We start from the raw sequence: 24,854 nt of genomic DNA on the forward strand, positions 1-24,854 counted from the left end.
AAGGGGAGCACAGAGCCATGGGGATCTTGGTGGAGAAAAGTGTGGAAAAGTAGTTTAATAGTATGTAATTAATATAATATTATATATATATATATATGTATATGTATATATATGTATATGTATATATATGTATGTATATATATGTATGTATATATATGTGTATATATATGTAAATAAATATGTATATATATGTGTGTATATATATGTATATATGTGTGTGTATATATATATATATATATGTATATGTAGGTATATATATAAAGTTTAATAGTATATAGTTGCTGAAGATTTTATTGTTCCCATTAAAAAAAGAAAAGCCCAGTCCTTAGCTGATTTTGAAGGAAACTGTTCCCTTTGCCACATAGTTCACTCACCAAATCAAAGTAAATCATACTTTCTCTGCAGTGTTCTCCATTGGTTGGTGGGAGCATTTTGTTGCTTATCAGGGCTTTGTTCTTGTCAGCTGTCTGCATTCATTTTGTCATTCTGGGGATGCAGGCTCTGGGTGTTTCTGTTCCAGGGTTGGGATTGCATGCCTGGACAGCCTCCAGTGCTGCCTATTGTTCTTCCTTGCTTTGAGCTGCAAGTGACAAGCGAGCTCTAATTTTTAAATTTATTTATTAAAAAATCAAATCAACAATCTTCCCATTCACAATCAAGACCACCATTCACCCAAGCTGGCTGTGTGTAATTAGCCACAAGCCAAACTCTGCATTTTCAGCAGTGTTTGCTCTCTGCTGTCGTGGTGGGAATTGTTCAGTCTGGCTGATGGTGGAAGGATGCTGGAGCAGAGACACAAGGATGTTTTTGTCTGGTGACAAACACATCTCACTCATGTATTGTGGGTGCTGTGAGAGGGCTGACAGCCACCAGGGTGGTTTCACTGGCAGCCCAGGCTGGGGGAAATCACGGTTATTAAAGGTAGCAAGGTTCCCCTGTCACGGGAAACGTGTCAGGAGATTTCAGGGCAGAGACCCTGTCCATCCCCAGAGCTGGGGAAGCAGCAGGACAAAGGGTTTTCATTTCAGCTGCAATCTGCAGGTTGGAGCTCCAACTCCAGCTGTCACTGAGCTCTGTCCTGCCCACCTGCACTGCACCTGTGGCAGGCTCTGAGGTGGAATTCGAGAATGAAATTCAGATGAAACTCAGGAATGGAATTCAGATGGAATTCAGGAACGCCACCTTGGACAGAGCAGTGAGGGGTGTGGGTGGCAGGTTCTGCTAGCCCAGAGCCCCAGGGAGCACAGACATCTCTGTCTGTCTGTCTGTCTGTCCCCATCCAGGACACCTCTCCTTCCAAGGGCTCTGCTCAATGAGCTCTGAGAGTTCCCTTCAGCAGGGAAGAGCTGGTGAGGTCTGGGACCCCGAGTTTTGTGAGTCTGGAACCCTGAGTTCTGTGACTCTGGAACCCCAAAATCTGTGACTGTGGAACCCTGGGTTCCGTGACTCTGGAACCCCGAGTTCTGTGAGTTTTGTGAGTCTGGAACCCGGAGTTTTGTGGCACTGGAACCCCAAGCTCTGTGACTCTGGAACAGGGAGTTGTGTGAGTCTGAAACTCCGAGTTCTGTGAGACTGGAACCCCGAGTTCTGTGAGTTCTGTGGCTCTGGAACCCCGATTTTGGGATGCACTGTGCAGCTGAAGGCTCAGTGTGCACGTGCTCTGAATGGATGCTGCACCAGGAACCTGCCAGGGCAATCTTTACCTGCTCCACAGCCCCAGCTGAAAGGCTGGGTAATGGATAATGGATGTTCAGAGCAGCCTGGGGTTACAGCTGGGCAGGGGCAGTAACCCCAGGCTGCTCTGAGCATCCATTATCCATTATATTCTATCATGTTTCTCCCATTCCAACACCCACCTTTGGCAGAAATGGGAGAAACATGATAGAATATCATTTAAAAACATCCAGGTAATTCAGAGTGGAACTCCACTGCCATGACCACTGTCCCACAGTGTGATCCCTGCACTCTGAAATGTGCTCAGAGAGCTGACAGAACACCCCGTGCAACTCCACCAGGTGTCATCAGTGGAGTATTTTGGGATGTTGCCTTGTCTAACCAATGAGCATCTTTGTTATAAGCTTCCAAAAACTATTTAATAAGGAGCTGTGAATCTTTTGGAGCCCGGTTTCCATTTTCCAGTGGCAGCTTTTAAAACCTCAGGATCACTAGGCAGGGATCCTGCAAATTCCAGGTTAGGGCTCCCTTCCTTCACCCGGATTTTCCTTTGGTGGAATATCTCCCATGTCATGAATATTTTCAGTTTCCTCTCCTGTGCACACAGAGCTCTCAGCCTGCAATTACAGCTCTCCCTTATGAATATTTAAAAGGCAGTTCAGCTTTCAGACAGAGTACACCAGCGACAAAGATCAAGCTTTCTGACCTTTTGTTAATTTGCTCACTGAAATACGATTCCCATGGTCTCGTTTTTTGTATTTAAGAGAAGAAATTTGCATACAGAGAGGGTGTTGGCTTTTCTCATTTTTGTGGCTAATTCCCTTTTGGTACATTTGTTCTAGTAGATCTCAAAGAAAAAAAGTCACTGGATAGTTTTATCAGTTATGCATGAGAATATGAAAGATAGAATTGAAGGAAAAAAACCACTTGGGTTCTTTATCAGAAAATGATAAGAAGTTTTTTTTACCACTGTGGGAAAAAAAAAATCAGCAGAAAAAGCAAAAGTAGGAATGTGTTGAGACCAGTGGAGAAACTTGTTACTCCCACACTGCATTGGAAGGAAATGCAAACTGTTTGTGATAATAGTGAAGAGTGAAGCTGGAAAATCTCAATTATTGCTTTGGAAATGAATTTGTCTATTCTGGAAAATACAGCAGATGCAGAGCCCCAGACACTGAGCTGACAGAGGAGTGAACAATGAAATGTGTCAGTGTAATCACAAATCCACTGGACTTTCAGGGACTGCAGAAGGGAAATTGAATCCTTGCAAACCTTAGCTAAAATGTGTGTTTATTTGTGTTTGTTCTGAGCTCACTGTGAGCATTCCAAAGGAAGGAATGGTGGCAGTTCCTGCAGCAGAGGCTGGGCCAGCCAAGTCCTGGTGTTGGACCCATAGTTTATTTGCTTTTGTTTTTTATTTTATATGCTGCCATAAATGAATGGACACAGCTATACACAGTTGATTAAAGAAGGGACTTAATTAAGGGCTTAATTAAACTAGTGGAGTAAATTACAACATAACTGAAATTCAGAATGAGCCTGTGTGATGCAGAGGCTGGTGCTGTTGAGGCAGTATCTGTATGAAATAATTGATTCTGCAGCCATTAGTCCTTGCTAATGAGATTAAGGAGGAGGTGCCACGATCTTGCTAATTAATTTGGTTTGTGACTTGGAAATGTGATGGAATGGGGCAAAACTGGGGATTGTTCTGCACACCCAGAAGCTCTCAGGTTGGAAGACAAATATCATCAAAGTCATCCCTGTTCTCAGCTGTGCCAGGGTGATATTTGCCTTTACAGAGCCATCAACCCCTCATCCTGCTTGGAGACCTTGCAGGACAGCAAAAGAGGCTTTTCCTCTTTCCATGAGCTCCCTGAGAGCTGCTGGGACAGATCCCCCTGGGCAGGGCTCAGATCTGCACAGTTTCTGTGCTCTGGGTACTGCCTGATACCATTTATTTCCCTCCTCTGAATCTCTGCCCCATTGTCCTGCCCTGCCACAGTGCAGCTGACGAGTCTGGAGGATCTTCAACCTAAATTTAACAGTGATCTTTAACCTAAAATTAACAGTGATCTTTAACCTAAAAATTAACAGTGCCCCTAATCCAAGGCTTATCTTATTGGTATCTACTTACACTTACTGGGACAGAAATAAATTGTAATAAATTAATTATAGACAGTAAATAAACTATACCAGGTTAGTATCTGTATTGAATGTGTCTCTGCACACACCCACACAGTGCAGAGCTGCACAAGCACTGCACATTGTAATATTGCTGATTATTTCACTAATGCTGAACATTGATAGAGGCAAAACACATGTTAAAAGCAGAGGCAGGGCAGGAAAATCCCTTCAGTTTCAGAGGAAAGATTGAAATGTGTTTTGTGCGGGATTTATTGAAGTGTCTTACATGACAAGCTCAACGCTCAAGCATTGCTTCAGCAGAGGGATAACTTGCAGTTGTTGGCACTTTGAGTGTTGGATGTTTGTGTGCTCTGTAACCTGGCTGCTCACTGTCATCACCAGGCATTGCTCACTTAGAGCAAAGTCAGTGCTGAGTTATCTCTCATTTATAGTTAGAGATCGTACAGGATTCAATTGCTGAAATATTCCTGATGTATAGAGATCATACAGGATGTAATTGCTGAGTTATTCCTGATGTACAGTTAGAGACCATACAAGATTCAATTGCTGAATTATTCCTGATGCATGGTTAGAGATCATAGAGGATTCAATTGCTGAGTTATTCCTGATGTATAGTTAGAGACCATACAAGATTCAATTGCTGAGTTATTTCTGATGTATAGAGATCATACAAGATGCAATTGCTGAGTTATTCCTGATGTATAGTTAGAGATCATACAGGATTCAATTGCTGAGTTATTCCTGATGTGTAGTTAGAGACCATACAAGCTAAGGCAGCAACAGCACCTTTCAAATTACTGGATATGAAAACCAACATGAGGGTGCCCTGCCAGGGACGTGGCTCCTCAGAGCTGAGCCCTGCAGAGCTGGGCTCTGCAGGCATTTCCTAGAAAGCCTTTCCATTTCTCCAGCAAGCTCTGCTGCCTGTGTGTGCTGGGGCTCTCTGGGCAGGTCAGCTCCTCCTGTGCCCTGTCACCCGAGCCCTGCCCGTGGCAGCTCTGTCAGGGTGGCAGTGATGGGGTTATGGACTTTACCTGCGTTTATGGGGCCCCTACAGGCACCAGGGCTGGGCATTTGCAGGGAACTCTTTCTGTTTTACACTCAGAGAGCCCCAGGGGAAGGCTGGAACTCCTCAGGAGTGGTCACAACTGCAAAACAGCACCTGGATTGCAGATCCTGGGCTGGAACACAGGCTGCAGCTGTGAACATGCATTTTATTGCAGATCCTGGGCTGGAATGCAACTGCAGCTGAGAACTTGCATTTGATTGGGATCCTGTGCTTGAACACAGGCTGCAGCTGTGAACTTGCATTTCCAGATCCTGTGTTTTATTTGAACACAGGCTGCAACTGTGATCTTGCATTTTTAGCCCCGTGCCCCTGCAGCAAACCCCCCTGTGTGTGGCTCTGCTTTTCTGCATTTGTTTGTGGCTTTGGGAAACGATGCCAGGCTCAGACCAGGCTGGGTAACTCTCCCTGCATGGAGTGGCTCCCCAGAATAGCCAAAGGCTGTGCCCAGAGTGCTCCAGCAGGCACCTCAGTGAGTCACCAGGCAGCTCAGGGCGTTGAATTCCATCCCTGCAGCCCTGGATCTGCTCAGGAGCTCATGAATAATGAAGGATGTGAGCTGCAGGCCCCAGATCTGGGTGCATCCACTCCTGATTGCCATGTCCCAGCAGACCTGGGGTGCATCCCATCCCTTCCTGAGTGATTTCCCTGTCCCCCAGCACAGCCCCGGTGTGGGTTAGCTCTGTGCTGATGAAGAAGACACCAGCCATGATGTAAGTAAAGGCATTTATGTAGCAGAGCTGGCAGTGTGTGGGGATGGGTGGCAGAGCTGGCATTACTTACCCTGTGCAATCTGTCAGCCCCTGGTATTTAGCTCCTGGTGCACACAGGATGCAGTTCCTGTGCCTTGCCATTCTGGGTGGGGAGGGACACCATCCAAAGGTATTTTTAGAACTCCATGCCGGGGAAAAAATAAAGTCTTGGGAAGAAGAACTGATTCATGCTTCTCATCCTCTCCCTCCTCCGTTCCACTCTGGGTTTGAGCACAAATTTCAGGCTCATTTTGGAGCTTTTGTTGGACTTCAGCCTTGTGGCCTGCCATGACAGAAATGTTTATCCAGCAAGGCTGGATTAATTAATTCAGCTTGGCTATGCAATGGTAATTAACCCTGACTTTACTGCACAGGCAGTGAAACATGCTGGGTACTGGAAGGGAAATTGTAAATGCAGCTCTAACAAACTGACTGCTTTCCTTTTGTCCTGCACAGTCTGGAGATGCTCCATCCTGCCTGCAGCCCTCGGCTCCCCAGGAAACCTCTGATCAGAGCTGGCATCTAGGAGAGACCCCGGCCCGCGGTCCCATGTCAGCGCCCTGACCCCAGAGCCCCCGCTGGCCGCTCTCAGTAAGTCTGGCCCTGCTCCCCAGCCCTGGAGCTGCTGCCCTGCAGGGTTTGGCTGCAGCCCTGGGTGTGCTTGGTGTGCACAGCTCGGGGCTTTGGGGTCTGGGGGGTTTGGGAGGGTCTGGCTGCTGCACTTTGCTCTGCCCTGAGCTCTGAACCTGCACCCACACTGAGCACTCACATTGCTGCACCCACACTGAGCACTGAGCACACCCAGCTGTGCCTGTGGGGCAGCCCCAGCCTGAAATGGGGTGTAAAGGCCAAAAAGGGGACAGAAATGACTCCAGGGCTGAGTCCAGGCTGCAGGAATGGCAGGGGCAGGAGCCTGGGCACAGCCTGTGGCTCTGACCAGTGTGGTGGTGTTTGAGGTTCCCAGGGTGAGAGAAGAGAATCTTGACTCTATGTTTCAGAAGGCTGGTTTGTTATTTTATTATATACATTATATTAAAAGAAAATGATATATTAAAATTCTACTAAAAGAATAGAAGAAAGGATTTCATCAGAAAGCATGAAAGGAATAGAAAAGAATGATAATGAAATCTTGTGACTGACCAGATGGTCTGAGCCAGCTGACTGTGATTGGCCATTAATTAGAAACAACCACATGAGCCAATCCCAGATGCACCTGTTGCATTCCACAGCAGCAGATAATCAATGTTTGCATTTTGTTCCTGAGGCCTCCCAGCTTCTCAGGAATAAAAATCCTAAGGAAAGGATTTTCCCTAAAATATGTCTGTGACATTGCAGCACATCCCAGTGTGGCTTGGGGCACCCATCCTGACTCTGGGTAGCAGCAGAGAATTTCTGTTTGCATCTCTGGGTGTTTGCACATGCTCTGATTTTCAGTTTAGAGAGGAACCTTCTGGAAGGCTTGGTCAGTTAGCTGGGTCCCATCTCCTGCTGCTGAGCTATCAGATGGAGTTCATGTCCCACCTTTGATCTTCAAAGCCCTTTGCCACCAGTAACTAACAGAATAATTTAAAGAAATTTCATTTAGAACCACCATTTTTGGACCTTATGTTCTCACTGTTCTCTGTACCTCACTGAGCTGAAAGTAAAGGCTTAAAGCTTTGCTTTAAGAGCCTGGTGTTTGAAGCTTGGGGTTCTAAATTTGGTGCTGGATTTATCCGTGTGAAGGGTATGAGTTTGATTGCATCAGAAGTAATTATATTTAATGTGACAAGGGAAAAGTGCACAAATGTGATATTTGGAACGGCTGTTAATGCCTCCTTTGCATCTCTGCTCCTGAAAGGAATAATTACCAGCAGTGATGTGAGCTGAATGCTGAGGTTGGGTGGAAAGGGGGAGTCAGTGTTTCCTGCAGGGTCAGATTGCCCGAGCAGGAAGGGAAGGGAGGGGCTCTCTGCAGACCCAGGCCCACAAAACCACCTGGGCACACCTGGAGTCACTGGGGATTCTCTGCCTGTTCCTCCACACCAGGGACTTGTGCCTTCAGGAGGCAGAAAGGGTTTCTGTGAATCCCAGCCTGGGGAGGGGGCATCCCACCCACCCTGGGGTCACAGACACCCACCCTGGGGTCACAGACACCCACCCTGGGCACCCTGGGGTGACAGACACCCACCCTGGGTCGCCCATCCCCTTTGCACACCCCTGCCCAGCAGGAGCAGGGCACGTCCAGGGCTCTGCCCCTTCCATGGAGCTCTCCTGGCGCAGAGCTGGGGCTCTCTCAGGGCCAGCTGAGCAGTTTGGCACAGCCTGGATGGTGGTGGGGGCTCAGCCTGGGTTTCACCACCCGGGGCTGTGCTGGGGGCTCTGTGGAGGCTCCATCTCCATGAGCCAGGCTGGGATGTTCTCTGGTCTAAATGGAATATCTGGTACCACTGATTCCTCTCTGGAGGGCTCCATCTCCATAAGTCAGTCTGGGATGTTCTCTGGTCTAACTGCAATATCTGCTGCCACTGATGCTCTGTGGAAGGCTCTACCTGCACCAGTCAGGCTCAGATGTTCCTTCTCTAACTGGAATTTCTGCTGCCACTGATTCCTTTCTGGAGGGCTCCATCTCCATGAGCCAGGCTTGGATATTCCCTCTCTAAATGCAATATCTGCTGCCACTGATTCCTCTCTGGAAGGCTCCATCTCCACAATCCAGGCTCAGATGTTCCCTCTCTCTCTAAATGCAATATCTGCTGCCACTGATTCCTCTCTAGAAGGCTCCATCTCCACAATCCAGGCTCAGATGTTCCCTCTCTAAATGCAATATCTGCTGCCACAGCCCAGCTCCCTCCCCGCTGCCCCACCAGTGTGATTTGGTATCAGACAGCAAGGTCAGGGCTCTGTGTGTTATCAGTTAGTGCCAAACAAAGGCAGCAAGGTGATTTATTGCTCCATTTTCCTCAAGCACACGATAACATTAATGTTTTGGCTTATACTTTTTCCTGTCCTAATTACATTTGTCTCTTGTTTAATCATCTTTAAGATGGAATAGTATGTCTGAGGAGGGAATGTAATGTGATTTAATTAACTTTTGTCCTAATGAGTCAGACTGCAGAACCTTGCAAGGCTTCTTGTCCAGTACAGTGCTTGGAGGCAGAGTATTCAGATGAAACTGAAAATTGTAAATCTTAAACCCCATACAAAATCCTTCAGGTGTGGCTGCTGAACTCAGAGCTGTGTTATGTGACAGGTTTGTGGTTTGGCTTGAGACTGAATTTACAAATTACTGAGGGGACAGCTTGACTCCTGTTTAAATCCCCCTCTGAAATGGATTTTAGGGGCTGTGGTGAGCCCATGGCCTGGTGATGCTCATCAGGGATAAAAGGTGTGCTGGGGAAAAGCATGTTGGGTGCCAAAACGATGTTTAAACCTGCATTTGTGAGCTGTCCCTTCTGATCAGATACAACCAGCAAATTCTGGAGTGTGAACAGAACACTGGAGTGTGCTGATGTTCACAAATTGCTGCCCCATCCCTGCTTAGCACTCATGCATGTTTTATACTTGCATCTCTGCCTGGGGATCCCAGCACACATTCCAAATGCTGGAGGTGCTCCACTGACAAATGTTGGGCTAAAAAAAAAAGAATAAAGTCCTTTTGTGAGGAGTGTGGAGCTGACAAGGTAAGTCATGCAGAATGCTGGTGTTTAGATCAGCTGTAGCTACACAGCTGCACACACCAGGAACACTGATCAGCACCTCTGGAAGTTCCTGCACCGACTGCTCCAATACATTTGCATTAATGGAAGGATGAGACCTACTTCATGATGTTCTGTGCATGACAAAAGCTAAAATTAGCTCTGTTAGAACTTTGGCTGCAGCTCTGCTAAATTTTAGCAGTTTGGGGGGGAAGGAGAACGCTTTTGAAAGGTTATAATTAATGAGTTACGTGTTGTTGGGTTTTTTCCCGAAGCGTACCAAAATAACAGGAGGAAATTGGGACAGGCAGGCTTTTTTGGTGCCTTGGCATTTCGAGGGCTGCAGCCTGGCCTCCCACTGGAGCTGGGGGTGGCTCTGCTGCTGCTGCTGCTGCTCCCCAGAGCCCACCTGGGCAGGGGATGGAAGGGGATTGACTGGGGGAGAACTGCTCTGGGTGCAGGGAGGGGACAGCTGAGCCTGGCACTGTGTGGTGCTGAAGGGAACTCATGGAGGGAATCCAGCCTGGCACTGTGTGGTGCTGACAGGAGTCCAGCACAGAGGAACTCCATGGCAGAGAGGCTTCCTGAGCAGCTCCTGTCACAGAGAGGGTCAGGGCTTGTGGGTGGGTTTGGATCCTGAGCCAGGCTCTGGTTTGATGGTTTACCTATAGATCCTGAGCCAGGCTCTGGTTTGCTGTTTTACCTATAGATCCTGAGCCAGGCTCTGTTTCCTGGCTGACTTATGGATCCTGAGCCAGGCTCTGGTTTTGCTGGGTGAGATTGGATCCTGAGCCAGGCTCTGGTTTCTGGCTGAATTATGGATCCTGGGCAGCTCCTGGTCATGGGAGAGGCTCTGGTTTGCTGGCTGAGTTATAGATACTGAGCCAGGCTCTGGTTTGGTGGCTGACCTGGGGATGCTGACCTTGCCTGGTCACAGGAGGTTCTCTGGGCTTGCTGGATGAGCTGTGGATCCTGAGCCAGGCTCTGGTTTGATGGTTTAGCTATAGATCCTGAGCCAGGCTCTGGTTCCTGGCTGATTTATGGATCCTGAGCCTGCCCGGTCACAGGAGGTGCTCTGGGTTTGTTGGTTTAGCTGTAGATCCTGAGCCAGGTCCGGTTTTGTGGCTGAGCTATAGATCCTGATCCAGGCTCAGGGTTTGCTGCCTGTTATAGATCCTGACCCAGGTCTGGTTTGCTGTTTTACCTATAGATCCTGAGCCAGGCTCTGGTTTTGTGGCTGAGCTATAGATCCTGAACCAGGCTCAGGGTTTGCTGGCTGAGCTGATTCATGGATCAGGTCTGGTTTGCTGACCCAGGTCTGGTTTAGCTGTAGATCCTGAGCCAGGTCTGGTTTTGTGGCTGAGCTGATTGATGGATGCTGACCCTGCCTGGCTGCAGCAGCTCTGGGGCAGCTCAGGCTCCAGAGCTCCTGACCAATTTCACAGCAAACTCGATTAAGCTGTTAAATTGCAGATCACTCCTGACAGTAAATTAATTCTTAATCCAAGTCCTGTTCTGCACTGCACTGGGAGGCTTTTGCCAGGAGGCCAGTGCCTTGGAAATGGGTAATTAAATTCTGCTGTAAATACATTTCCATCCACCCTTCTGCTTGCAGGAGCTGGCAAACAAGCATCAGCCATTAATTAATACCTGTAATTTCATTTAGCTGGAATCAGCCCTGCTCCTGTCAGACTCTGAGATGTCAACCAAGGTTGTGAAGCTGGGAGTAAGTCAGAGACAAAGACTGACCAAAATGTATTCATAAGAGAATCTGCTTCTAGTTTTCTCCATAAACTGTGTAGTTTGCAAATCTGGAGTTGTGTAGTTTGCAAATTTGACAATAGTTTGATCTGAAGTCAATGTAGAAAAATTGTTAAAAGCCCTAGATATAAGAAAAGTAACAATAATGAGAAAATGTATTTATTCTGGGCATTTTTCATTCCTGTAATGAACCCCTTCTGGCCCAGCCTTGCAGCTCAGCAGTGAGTTTTGGCAGAGCACGTCCTGTGGGGATGGAGCTGGGCATTTGCTGTGCCCTGAGGTTTCACTGTTTGCATTGGAGCAGGAGGTGCTGGGTGCAGCTTCGCTTCCCGAGGGCCAGGAGGAGACTGGAACCTGCCTTGCTCATTCTCCAGCCATGGTTCTGAACCAAATTCAGTTTTCCCATCTTCCTTCCACATTTGTTCCATTTCCTTGAGGACCAGAGCGTTTGACAGCTGTGAGTCTGGCTCCTTTTTAAGGCCAAATGCTGCTAATTCTCCTTGCAGACAGAAGCAAGCGTTTCTGTGCTATTTCTGTGTGCGGAGCAGTTCCTGGTGCCTCCAGGGACATCCCAGCCCTGCAGAGCCCCCACAGGAGCCTGGCCCTCCTTCACATGCTCTGAGCACACTCACAGGTGATTTTGGGTAGGTTTGAACTCCACTCTGAGATTGCTGCTTTGCTTCCCAACGTTATTAAAAATTTATCCCTGACTCCAGCTGAGGCACTTTGTCATTTCCAGGGCAGCGTAAATGGTAATAATTAAAAGCAATTTAAAAGTGTGTTAAAAGTAATATAATTTTTATAGGCTGACTGCTGTATCAGTAGGAGGGTTTGGGAGGTTTGGGGGCTTTTTGGATTTTAATTTCAGTTCTGTTTCTCAGATTCCAGCCCTGTGAGAGCATTTCCTTGCCACACAGACCAGTTTAGATTGGCAGAGAGCTGGGCCATGCCCTGTGCAAGATCCCAGCTATTCAGATTCTGCAACAATTCCCCTGAAATGGGACTGTGTCCTTGCCTATAGAACGAAGAGGGCTGCACTCCTCCCATGCAGCAGCATTTTTAGCAATTTCCATGTAATTAGCTTTAAAGCCAGGCAGCCCCTGGAGTGTGAGTGGGGAATCTCTGCCTGTGGGGAGGGCAACACCAGTGGGTGGCTGGGGAGAATGGGCAGAGGCTCTGGAGAGTCTGTGTTGGCCAGGTTTGAGTGGCTGGGCTTCCTGCTGGATGCGCTCATTCAGAAATTGTGCTGAAGTTCCAGGGGTGCTGAGGCGCTCTGGGGCTGGGGGCAGCCTCTGGCTTCCTTTATTTGCTCTGTGAGTCCCATGCACAGCCTGCTCTGTGCAGCCTCACCCTGGGCTGCCCCTGATCCTTTCTGAGCCCTGACAAACACTGATGGCGAGTTTGGGATTCTGGTTTGCCCTTCCCTCCCTGTCAGCATCGGGCTGAGCTGGAAGAGCTGTGAAATCCCAATTTAAACGTGTCTGGCACTGAATGTTTAATCCACAGCAGTTCATGGGGTGTCAGACCTGTGAGAGGCTCAGAGCTGCTCATGGGGAGTGCCTGCAGGTGCCAGTTACCTGGCTGGGGATTTGGGGCTCAGACCCACCTGTGGGCTGGCACAGGAGTGCCTGCAGGTGCCAGTTACCTGGATGGGGATTTGGGGCTCAGACCCACCTGTGGGCTGGCACAGGAGTCATTGCAGCTGGCACCAAACTGCTCTGGTGTCAGCTTGGCTGTTTGTGATGGTGTTCACAGGGTCTGAGGATGAGGGAAGAGACGAGGATCTGGCTCCATGTTACAGATGGCTGATTTATTATTTTATGATATATATTACACTGAAACTACACTAAAAGAATAGAAGAAAATGTTTCGTCAGAAGGCTAGCTAAGAATAGAAAAAGAAGAAATTATAACAAAGGTTTGTGTCTGGGACAGAGAGTCTGGGCCAGCTGACTGTGATTGGCCATTAATTAGAAACAACCAACATGAGCCCAATCCCAGATGGCCCTGTTGCATTCCACAGCAGCAGATAATCATTGTTTGCATTTTGTTCCTGAGGCCTCCCAGCTTCTCAGGAGGGAAAACCCTAAGGGAAGGATTTTCCATAAAAGATGTCTGTGACAGCTGCTCTCCCCAGCCTCTTTCAGGTTTTAGGGGCTGGGAATTCATTCCTCTGACATTCCTGGAATCAAAGTCCTGGTGCCCCCAAGGTCCAGGCTGGCAGGAGCTGCTCCAGGGCATCAGTGCCAGGCAGGCTGTGCCTCCTGAAACCAGAACCTGTCCCTCCTTTCATCCGCACAAAGCGTTGGAAATGTCAGCTTCTTGTTCAGAATTCCAACAAAACACAGCTGGGGGAGTCGGGATCCTCCACAAAAAGAAACATTACCCAGGAGAACGGCGTGGTTTTATTTGCCAAGCACTTTGTAAGGGTGTGCTGGATGACATCTGAGCGCTGCTGCTGTTGTTTGGATTGTGTTGTGGAACAGCCAGGGAACAGAAAACAGCAACAATGGAATTGCACAGCTTCCCTTTCCCAGGGGTTTAGTGCTTGTGTCACTGCAGTCTGAGTTGGTGTTTGAAATGAGGACTTGCCTAGAGGAAATCATTTTTTTAGTGTACGTTTCACTGGACAGCAAAGCAATTACCTCCTAAATTTAGAAATTATTCTCTACTACACAGTAGCAGGATCAGACAAGTTTTGGCATTTGAGCAACTTCCAGCACGCATTTTGCACACAAGAAGAAATGATGCCATTTGACAATCTGGCAGACAGAAAGTGTTCAGGGCTTGGGTTTCCTTGCAGGCTGTGGGGGAGCAGGACAGGATTTCCAGGGCAGAGCTGAGGCTCCAGATCCCTTTTCTGGGGTGCTTTGGGGCAGCTGCTGTGCCCTGCCCTGGGGCTCAGCCTGGGCTCAGGGAGCCACACAGAGAAATAATGAAGGGAAGGAGCTCGTTTGGGTAATTATGGGCTCCGAGCCCGTTCAGGGCAGCAGCAGCACTGAGTCATGCTGAGCTGTGCTGCAAGCAGAAGGAAAGGCTCAGACTGAGCTTCTGGGCCAGGCACAAGCCCAAGAGGGGCTGGCAGGAGTTCCGTGTCTCTGGGCAGTGCAGCATCCTCTGATGCAGGGCCTGAGGCTCCTCAGCCAGGGCAGGGATGGAGCAGGACCTGAGCTGCAGGAAATGCAGTTAACAGGCTGCCCTCTGCAGGAAATGCAGTTAACAGGCTGCCCGCTGCAGGAAATGCACAGAACAGGCTGCCCCCTGCAGGAAATGCACACAACAGGCTGCCCTCTGCAGGAAATGCACAGAACAGGCTGCCCTCTGCAGGGAATGCACAGAACAGGCTGCTCTCTGCAGGGAAATGCACAGAACAGGATTCCCCCTGCAGGAAATGCACAGAACAGGCTGCCCTCTGCAGGAAATGCACAGAACAGGCTGCCCTCTGCAGGAAATGCAGCTCCCAAGGTTACCTCTGCAGGAAATGCAGATAAGAGGCTTACCTTTGCAGGAAATGCAGCCCCTGCAGGAAATGCACCCCCCAAGGCTCCCTGGGCTGCTCCCCCCCAGCAGAAGGTGCAGGATGGAGCAGGGACCCTGCAGCAGTGCAGCAGCAGCAGTGACAGCTGTAACTCAGCTGTAACTCAGCATTTCTGCCCTGCAGCCCCATTCCTCTGCACTTTCCCTTTTTAACCACCCTCAAGCTGTATATTTTATTTTCTCCTGACTCCTGTTCTGCTTGGTGAGGAGCCCCACAGGTCTGTCAGCAGAACTGACTTTGCACAGCTGCATGAAATCTGGAATGCCCAAGTGAGAGAAATGGATTAAGCAGATAATCTCCCATCAGACTTCAAACAATTTCAACCATAGGGCTTTAAAAAGAGATAATTTTATACGGAGAATATTTTGTTAAAAACAGGTTATATTCATGGCACAGCACCAATAAATGATAATTTTATTTTCTGAAAAGAATTTCAGAGCAGTTGAAAACTGTAGAAGAATGTCTTTACCTGTAGGTTTGTCCATAAAGAAAATAGTTTATTATACATCTAATTATAATAATGATAATAATACATATTGTATTATTATAATTTTTATATAATTTATATAATATATATACTTTAAACATTATAATTTATATATTATATATAATAATATTTAATAATATATATCTAATTATAATAATTATACATCTAAATGAATAACACTGTTTTGTTTCTCATTCTTCTGTCCATTCTCCCCCATTTGCTGGCATTATTTATGACAGGAGGAAATAAGTCAGGCCTTTGTGTCTCCTGCCACAGGCTGGGTGCGCTGCTTTAAGGGGGAGGCAAAAGGGAAAAGAAATTATCTTTTGTTTAAATATCACTTTTGGCCTTCACAAGTTGTTCCAGAGCAAATCTTTTCTTTGAGAATTGGCTAAAAATAGACAGGAAGAATAATCCTCTGAACTGTGATAAGTATTATCATCAGAAATCAATCTTAGGAATCATTTTCACCATTAAACGTAGCGTAAATTGAGGGAGAAGAAAATGGGATTAAATCAGGCGTGGGGGAGAGAGCCTGCAACAACTTTTCTGTGGAATTCAATTTGTGTTAATTTGCTGGGAGCTCGGAAAATCGAACAACAGCAAGGCACTGATGGAGGGAGAGGATGGCTAATGAGGGATGCACAGATTTGGGAGAGGATCAAACCCTCTCATGCTGCTGTGCTGGAGGAGAAATTCAGGGCTGGGGGCTCTCAGAGCATCCCAGGGAGGCACAGACAGGGCTGGGTTTGCTGTGATGTGTTTACTGCAGGGTTGCTGCTTTTGTTCAGGGGCTCCCAGGGCAGGTGCCAGCAGGGTTGGCACTTCTGCAGCAGGCTTTGCTAATTTACAGCAGGTTTGGCACACTTGCAGCAGGTTTGGCGCATTTACAGAGGGTTTTGCACATTTGCAGCAAGTTTGGCACATCTGCAGCAGGTTTTGCATATTTGCAGCAGGTCTGGCACATTTCTATCAGGTTTTGCACACTTGCAGCAGGTTTGCGATAATTGCAGCAGGTTTTGCACACTTGGAGCAGGTTTGGCACATTTACAGAGGGATTTGCACACTTGCAGCAGGTTTTGCACGTTTACAGGAGATTTTGCACATTTACATCAGAACGCTTGGAGCAGCACCCCTGGCACTGAATCTGGGATATTCAGGAGCAATCCCAGCCTTTCCTGGGCTGTTTCCCCATTTCATGGGACATTTGTCACTGGAGCAGGGCTCTGCTGGAGCCTCCTCTGCAGGCAGGGGTCGTTCCTCAGCTGATGGCTGGGGAAAAGAATCAGTCAGGAGAAATTTGTGTTCTAGAAAAGTTCATAAATGTGCGGCCATCTGGGGCTATCTCTAATTTCCACTCTCATCCCTCCTTTTGCTGATCGGGGAGATTTGGGGAGCTCGGTTCCATTTCAATCTCGTTCTCCAGAGGAGAAGGGTGTGCAGTAATTTCCTTGCCATCCTTATTGCCAGGTTGTTTTTCCTGAGCTCCTCTGATAGCCATCCTATGAACACATAACTCGGTGATTTCTTCATGTAGATGTTGCCTAATTGCAAAATCTTTGTTCGTAATGGGAGATAAACTGATAATCCCTTTGATGAACCTTCTGTCTCAGCTCACTGAGAACCAGAAGCATCTCTTAAACTTGTTATCTGTTAATTTTTAACCCAAACTAATTTCTTCTGGCTTTATTAAAACTAATTAGTTTGCTTGAGGACTGAAGATCTCTCAGCATTCCTTGGAATAAATAAATATATCATGAGAAAACATAAGCAACAATGGAAAATTAGTTCAATAGGAATAGAAAATATATGTTAATGAAATTCATAATAGGTAGAAATACAGTTGGCAGTATCTGGACTCGAGTGTCTGAGGTGCTGGAAGTTTTTTGTGTAGTTTAAAACCTTCCCCAAGGTTTTGCTTTGCACAGAGAATTACAATTACCTTGTGAGGGATCCATTCTTTCTTCATGGACAGATTTTCCACCGTGGGTTTGGGGTTACCTGGTGGTTGGGAGAGCCAGAGGTGGTGCTGGGTTGTCTGGGATGGCTCTGGGGGTTGCTGTGCAGAGGTGACACCTGAGCTTTATTTCAGTCAAGTACAGTGGTTCTTGTTCACTTGTGATGAGCAGCAATTTGGAATAGAGAATATAAGGGATTCTTTGTGCTTGGTGTTTTGCAGAGTCCAGAATACTTTGCTTTTCTCATAAATTTCTTCAGTGTTTCTGTGTACCCCCTTGGCTCAGCACAAGGTGAAAAATGGGTTGAGCAGTCTGACTTGAAGGCTGTAATGTTATCTGTTCTGAAAACAGAGTTTCTGGAGCATGAAGAGCTGTTTTTGAATGATGCTTCTGGCACCTAATCCTTAAAATTATTCAGCACATTTTTCTCGTGTCTGTCTTGAAATGAAAAATTATCTTCTGTTTTCAAGTCACTCATAACTTCTAAAAATTGGGCTTAACTTTTCATAGAGATTTCCAAACTTATGCAATATATTGGTAGAAGTTTCTGCCTGATACAATGACTCTGAGACAGCTGAGGAATTACTGATGTACCAGAGTTCACAGGAGGGTTTTACCATTTGCATCTCTGCATTTCTCACTGGAGGATGTGCCAGTCCTGGGGAGAGCACGGAGCTTGCTGAGCCGAGGTTGGTGTTATGCTCAGGTTCGGTGCATTCCATCCTTTCCCAGTGCCACAGGTGGATTTGATGCTCAGGTTCGGTGCATTCCATCCTTTCCCAGTGCCACGGGTGGATTTGATGCTCAGGTTCAGTGCATTCCATCCTTTCCCAGTGCCAGGGTGGATTTGATGCTCAGGTTCGGTGCATTCCATCCTTTCCCGGTGCCATGGGTGGATTTGATGCTCAGGTTCCGTACATTCCATCCTTTCCCGGTGCCACTGCGGATTTTATGCTCAGGTTCGGTGCATTCCATCCTTTCCCAGTGCCAGGGTGGATTTTATGCTCAGGTTCGGTGCATTCCATCCTTTCCCAGTGCCAGGGTGGATTTTATGCTCAGGTTTGGTGCATTCCATCCTTTCCCAGTGCCAGGGTGGATTTTATGCTCAGGTTCGGTGCATTCCATCCTTTCCCAGTGCCACGGGTGGATTTTATGCTCAGGTTCGGTGCATTCCATCCTTTCCCAGTGCCAGGGTGGATTTGATGCTCAGGTTCAGTACATTCCATCCTTTCCCGGTGCCACGGGTGGATTTGATGCTCAGGTTCAGTACATTCCATCCTTTCCCAGTGCCACGGGTGCATTTTTCACCTGCTGGGGCGCGGTGTTGCCATGGCAACGGCCGATGCTGTTTGCTGCTCTTTGTGCGTGGCGAGAAGGAAAAGCTTTGGAGGGCGTTTGTGGGAGCCAGTCTGGCTGATTGCATTGCAGGCATCGGCAGAACAGACCCAGCCTCTTTCTGGGCAAAATAAGGCCGAAAAGGAGCCATGTTAACCAAGGATTAACCCTTAAAAGCAACAGCCTGTTGCATATTCATGCACCTCCTACATGATGCATAAATTCCATCCAAACACAGGATTCTGTCTGGGCAGTGTCAGCTTCTTCCTCTGAATCCTGACGGGGTCTCCAGGGCTGAGCCAGGTGGGATGAAGTTCATTACTTCTGATAAGAGAGCAATAAATTCTCTTTCTCTGAAAGATTCAGGTGTCCTGTGGCTGCTATCTCACTGTGAGTCCTTCGTTTAGAAAAAGTATCTCACATAGCATAGTTTCTATTTTAACATCTTGTTAAAACTATATTTAACACATTACTTAAGATCATTAATACAGCATCACTTTCTAACACAACACATATAATATTCATTTGAATATTTGTGAAAAGCCAACCATAAAATACCCATTTTTCACAATGGAACGGGCTGGTGTGCCAGGCAGGTCACCTGCAGGGTTTTTTTGCAATAGAAATGCAGCAGGGAGGAATTGTTGTGTTTTCACATTTTTCACAATGGAACGGGCTGGTGTGCAGGGCTGGTCACTGCAGGGTTTTTTTGCAATAAAAATGCAGCAGGGAGGAATTGCTGTGTTTTCACATTTTTCACAATGGAACGGGCTGGTGTGCAGGGCTGGTCACTGCAGGGTTTTTTTGCAATAAAAATGCAGCAGGGAGGAATTGCTGTGTTTCCCCCCAGGATCTCCTGCAGGACCCTGGTGCTTCCCAAGGCCAAGGCGCTGCTCAGTTCCTCAGTCCCATTTTAGCAGTGCTTTTTAAGAAGTGCTATTTTTGTGTGGTGTTTCTGGTGCTAAATGCAGCCTGCTGATTAGAGGGGTAAAGCTGCATTTGTTTTCCTTTGTTAGAACAGTATCATTTGCACGGAAAAGTTCCTATTTTTACAACGGAGCAAATCCAATTGCAGAGTGATTTCATTTAAAATGCAAGTGTTCCTGTGTAGCTTTCCTTTACCTTCAGGGTGGGAGTGGAAACACTCACGTTGTTAGTTTGTCTGCAGGAATTCATTAGTTTTTAACCTCAGAAAATGTCCAGCTGCTTTCCTGTGCTGTTTGCTAACATGTGCTTCACCATGGCAGTTGAGAGGAAGCATCAAATGGAAATAGTAAAACACCTAAAAACAGTAAGGCTATCTTGTTTGTTTATTTCTCATTGTCTGCAATGGCTTTCCATGAAATGTCATTTATTGTGAGTGAACTTGCTGCGTGTGGGGGCTGTGGCAGGCAGGGCTGCGCAGCTCTGTCCCCTGGCTGGGACAGGAGGGGACAGACAGACGGACAGACAGGAGGGTGGCACAGCCTGGGCAGTGACAGACAGACAGACAGGAGGGGACAGACAGGTGTCAGACAGATGGACAGGAGTGTGGCACAGCCTGGGCAGCAACAGCTCTGCTTTTTCTCCTTTTTTTCTCTGCTTTTTCTCCTTTTTTTCCTATGCTTTTTCTCTTTTTTTTTCTCTGCTTTTTCTCCTTTTTTTCTCTGCTTTTTCTCTTTTTTTTTTCTCTGCTTTTTCTTCTTTTTTTCTCTTCTTTTCCTCCTTTTTTTCTCCTTTTTTTCTCTGCTTTTTCTCTGCTTTTTCTCCTTTTTTTCTCTGCCTTTTCCCCCTTTTCCCTCCTGTTTTTCTCCTGGTTTTAGTGAGCACAGTGCAGCAACCTCATGGGAAAGGGGGTGCCAGAGTGCAGCTGATCACTGAAACCCCGTGCCGGGGCTCTGCAGCTCCTCTGGAAGCACCAAGCACTGTTTCCTTTGCACTCCAGGCTGCTCCCTTTGGTCAGCATTTGCCTCCATCCTGTCCTGATGAGTTCCAACGTGCACCCTGCCCGTGTGCCAGCACTGCAGCGGGTGCTTGGCCAGGGTGGCAGAGATGCTGCTGCTGCTGCTCAAGCACAGTCACCCTGTCAGAATCGTTCTGTGCAGGGAGCAAACGGGGACGGGGGGCACCACGGAGAAAAACTCCCATTACATTTCTATTAAGGAGTCAAAGCTATTTCCATAAAGACAAGGAAGGATGAGGGAAGGGTGCGTGGCAATGCTCTCCACAGGTCTGTTTTTCAGACTGGCAGTCTCCATCATGCCAGCTCCAGAATGAGCGTGAGATCCCACAGCATTCCCTCTCGGGTGCAGGCAGTCACAGAGCGGTGCCTGTTTGCCTGTCCCCGTCAGAATTTGGGAGAGTTACTGAGCTGGGAGTGGGGAGGGCAGGAGTGGAGAATCCCTGGCACCCACGGCAGGGCTGGAGGCAAGCAGCACACCCAGGCAGGTGCCAGCACCCCCAGGCTGGTGCCAGTGTCCCCAGGCAGGTGCCAGTGTCCCCAGGCTGGTGCCAGCACCCCCTGAGCTGGTGCCAGTGTCCCCAGGCAGGTGCCAGTGTCCCCAGGCAGGTGCCAGCACCCCCAGGCAGGTGCCAGCACCCCCTGAGCTGGTGCCAGTGTCCCCAGGCAGGTGCCAGTGTCCCCAGGCAGGTGCCAGCACCCCCTGAGCTGGTGCCAGTGTCCCCAGGCAGGTGCCAGGGTCCCCAGGCAGTGCCCAGGGCTGGTCCCAGCCCCTGCAGGGCTCAGGGCCGACCCCAGCCCCTCCAGGCAGGTTCTCAGGGCCAGCCCCCAGCCCCTGCTGGGCTCAGGGCTCCCTGCTGCTCTCACACCCCTCAGGGAGCACCCTGGAGCCCACGCTGTGGAATTCCTGCCCTGACAGTGACTGTGACCTGGATCACCTCCAGAAGGCACAGCCCAGGGAGGGAACTTGGCTGCAATTTAAAGACTTTGGCTCAGTTTCTGGCTTTTGCCACCTGTTATTGCTCCAGAGCCTTTGAGTCACTCATTCTTTGTCCTTTAATGCTTTTTTTTCTTCTGAGCAAGCAATATAAATATTTCAAGCTGACATTTATCTGTCACTTCCAAACACACTGGGGATACACAAATGCATCCTCTCCTTACTGCAGGGGTTTCAATGGAAATCCTGGGGCTGTGACACGGACTGAGGGTGTGACACGAGGGTGTGACACGGAGCTGAGGGTGTGACACGCTTTGTTTCTGTTCCAGGAGCAGGAGCTGAAGGATGCTGGGCGGGAGGAGAACTGTCTGAGCCTGCAGCATGCCAGCGTGTGCCCCCGAGCGCTGCAGCACGGCCAGGTAATGCACAGCTGTGCCAGGTGTGCCCCTGAGCACTGCAGCACGGCCAGGTGTGCCAGCTGTGCCCAGGTGTGCCCCTGAGCACTGCAGCACGGCCAGGTGTGCCAGCTGTGCCCAGGTGTGCCTCCAAGTGCTGCAGCACGGCCAGGTGTGCCAGCTGTGCCCAGGTGTGCCCCTGAGCACTGCAGCACGGCCAGGTAATGCACAGCTGTGCCCAGGTGTGCCAGGTGTGCCCCTGAGCACTGCAGCACGGCCAGGTAATGCACAGCTGTGCCAGGTGTGCCCCCGAGCGCTGCAGCACGGCCAGGTAACGCACAGCTGTGCCCAGGTGTGCCCCTGCAGTTTGGCAATGACCCTTTTTGTTCTGGCAATAATTCCCTGCAGCCTGGCAATGACCCTGTTTGTTTTGGCAATAACTTCACTGCAGTTTGGCAATAACCCTGTTTTTTTTGGCAATAACTCACTGCAGTCTGGCAATGACCCTGTTTGTTTATCAATAATTCCCTGCAGTCTGGCAATAACCCCGTTTTATTTCCCAGGTACAATCAGACTATGCCCACCTTCGGGAAACCCTGCTCAGAGTGACCAGAGGACGAGATTTGGCTGTGGGGGGAAAACACCAGCTCCAAGCCAAGCTGGAGAACCTAGAGCAGGTCCTGAAGGTGGGTATAACCCCAATGCCATCAGTGCATCCTCCCCTGCTGCCCACGGTCCCTGGTGCTCAGCCCTGCCCACCCAGGCACTGAAACCCCTCTCAGCTTGGGGCAGGGTGCCAATGGGAGCCCCAGGCACTGATGGGGTCTCAAACAGAGAGAGCCCTTGGGGCAATCCACTAAATCAGAGCGTTTGGGAAAGCTGCAAAAGGCCTCAGAGACAGCAGAACTGTGGCTGGAGCTAAGCAGCAGCCATGAGATTGGTCTGCGGAAATTTATTTAGAAAGTAGAAAAGCGAGGACAAATAGAACAATGGTCTGTGTATTAACGCTTGTCTGAATAACTCCCTAAGCTGCAGAAAAGTTTATCTAGCAAGATATTAGGAAGTTCTAAGCTTAATAATGGAGCTTTGTGCATTGTGTTTAAGGTTTACAAGCAGGTATTGTATTTGAAATAAGCAAGCATTGTTTAACCAAAGGTACGTGTGCTTATAGTGGTTGGATAGAACTACTGTCAATGTGCTTTTGCTTTGTGGGATTGCTCCAAAAACTTATAAAGTGAGTTGTAGCTTGATAAAACTCTCTCCTGTTGACAGTAAGAGATATTCTGGGCTGTTCTTGCCCATTTTCTCCATGCATTTGTTTTCCCAAGTGCTGATGTCTCCCAGGTTTGTGTGCAATAACTCAGTGCTGCAGATAAGGCATTGTGCCTCTGCTCAGACACTATTGTGGGAATAGCATGTAATTTGGAAAATAAAAATCTTTAATACCAGGTTCACCAGGGAAGAGATCAGAATCTAGAAAGAGATCTCTCTTAGCTCCCATTTAATATGAGGGTGTTTGAAAGCTCCAGGGATGCTGGGGAGTAATATTAACCTGTAATGAAAAGATTTCTATCTGCAGAGGGTGTCCTGACACTGCAGCCTGTGCTCCTCCAGGAGCCTTGCTCACACTGCTGTGATTTGCTAGCATCCAGCACTCCTCACAGCTTCTGGGAGCTCTGTGTGGTGTTGGGAGGATGAAAGTTTGACAAGAAAGTCTCACAGATGTGGATGCTTAGCAGAAAGATTTTTAAATGTAGAGTCTGATGAAGGAATAGAGATGGCAGTGTCAGAGCATGGCAGTGTCGTGGATTTGGGTCCTGGCAGTGTCACAGCCTGGGTCACAGTGTCACAGTGTCACAGCCTGGGTCCTGCAGTGCCAGAGCATAGCATGTCATGGATTTGGGTCCTGGCAGGGCTGATGTCCAGGTGCCTGAGCTCCCTTTGGCTGAAGCCCTGACCAAACCCCAGCCCCCCTGGTTTCCTGCTGCCTCTCAGGTGCCAGGCAGGTGTGTGTGGGCAGCAGGGCATCCCTGGCCTGGCAGCTGCGGCCGGGGCTGTCCCCGAGGGCTGTCCCTGAGGGCTGTCACTGAGGGCTGTCCCTGAAGGCTGTCCCCTCCTCCTCCTCCTCCCAGCACATGCGAGAGGCTGCGGAGCGGCGGCAACAGCTGGAGCTGGAGCATGAGCAAGCACTGGCTGTCCTCAACGCCAAACAGCAGGAGATCGAGCTGCTGCAGAAGGTACTGGGATGGGATGGGATGGGGATGGGACAGGGATGGGGACAGGCAGGAGATCGAGCTGCTGCAGAAGGTACTGGGATGGGATGGGGATGGGGATGGGACGGGATGGGATGGGATGGGACGGGACAGGGACAGGGATAGGGATGGGATGGGATGGGGATGGGACAGGGACAGGCAGGAGATCGAGCTGCTGCAGAAGGTACTGGGATGGGATGGGACAGGGATGGGGATGGGATGGGATGGGACAGGGACAGGGATGGGGACAGGCAGGAGATCGAGCTGCTGCAGAAGGTACTGGGATGGGATGGGATGGGGATGGGGATGGGATGGGATGGGATGGGGATGGGGATGGGGATGGGGATGGGATGGGATGGGGACAGAGACAGGCAGGAATGGAGCTCCTGCAGAAGGTACCTGGGGACAGGGACAGGCAGGAGATTGCAGGACAGAGGAACGTGAAAGGACTCCAGCCAGATGCTCTCCTCTCTGCCCTGGGGGTTCCAGGCCCTGGAACAGGAGGGTCTCTGTGCTCCAGGGCTGATAAATGCTCCTGCAGCCTGCCCCACTGTGTCTGGGCTTCTCTGTTCCCCATGGGGACAGGAGTGCCGCAGTCCCCTGGGTGTCCTTTGCATTTCCATTGCTCCCCTCCGTGTTTGGCTGGGTAACGCTTGTGCATTCCTTAAATGCCACCAAGGAGCCCAATCCTCATTTCCTGACACTCAGAACCCGAGGTCTGTGCCATTTCCAGCGTGCTGGGGATGCTCTCACTGACACACCCATGGTTGGTGGGGTTTCTTTGGCCTCCTCTCCCAGACATGCAGTTCTTGCTACTTTTCCCCAGTAAATTAGGAAGAAGAAAGTCTTGTCAAGGTCCTGACCCATCACAGTTACCTTCCTTTTCAGGAACGTGTGCCCTGCACAGAAACTGAACAGTTCCTTAAACACCTCACTTCA

The 24,854-nt window shown here is 48.8% G+C and overlaps 1 protein-coding gene across 9 annotated transcripts in view; it reads left to right on the forward strand.

Moving 5' to 3' along the window:
- RIMBP2 (RIMS binding protein 2) overlaps positions 1–24,854 on the forward strand; it is a 73,282-nt gene that overhangs the window by 12,638 nt on the left and 35,790 nt on the right. For all 9 annotated transcript variants that reach the window (XR_010442181.1, XM_064727070.1, XM_064727071.1 and 6 more), the window contains exons 2-5: positions 6,094–6,228; positions 21,598–21,687; positions 22,227–22,349; positions 23,796–23,900. Coding sequence is in view for 8 of the 9 variants with exons in the window: in XM_064727070.1 (XP_064583140.1) it covers positions 23,799–23,900 (102 nt within the window). In the remaining variant the exon portion in view is untranslated. The remainder of the gene's footprint in view (positions 1–6,093; positions 6,229–21,597; positions 21,688–22,226; positions 22,350–23,795; positions 23,901–24,854) is intronic.

Source organism: Zonotrichia leucophrys, chromosome 15, assembly GCF_028769735.1.
Source record: "Zonotrichia leucophrys gambelii isolate GWCS_2022_RI chromosome 15, RI_Zleu_2.0, whole genome shotgun sequence".
In the NCBI taxonomy this organism is placed as follows: Eukaryota; Metazoa; Chordata; class Aves; order Passeriformes; family Passerellidae; genus Zonotrichia; species Zonotrichia leucophrys.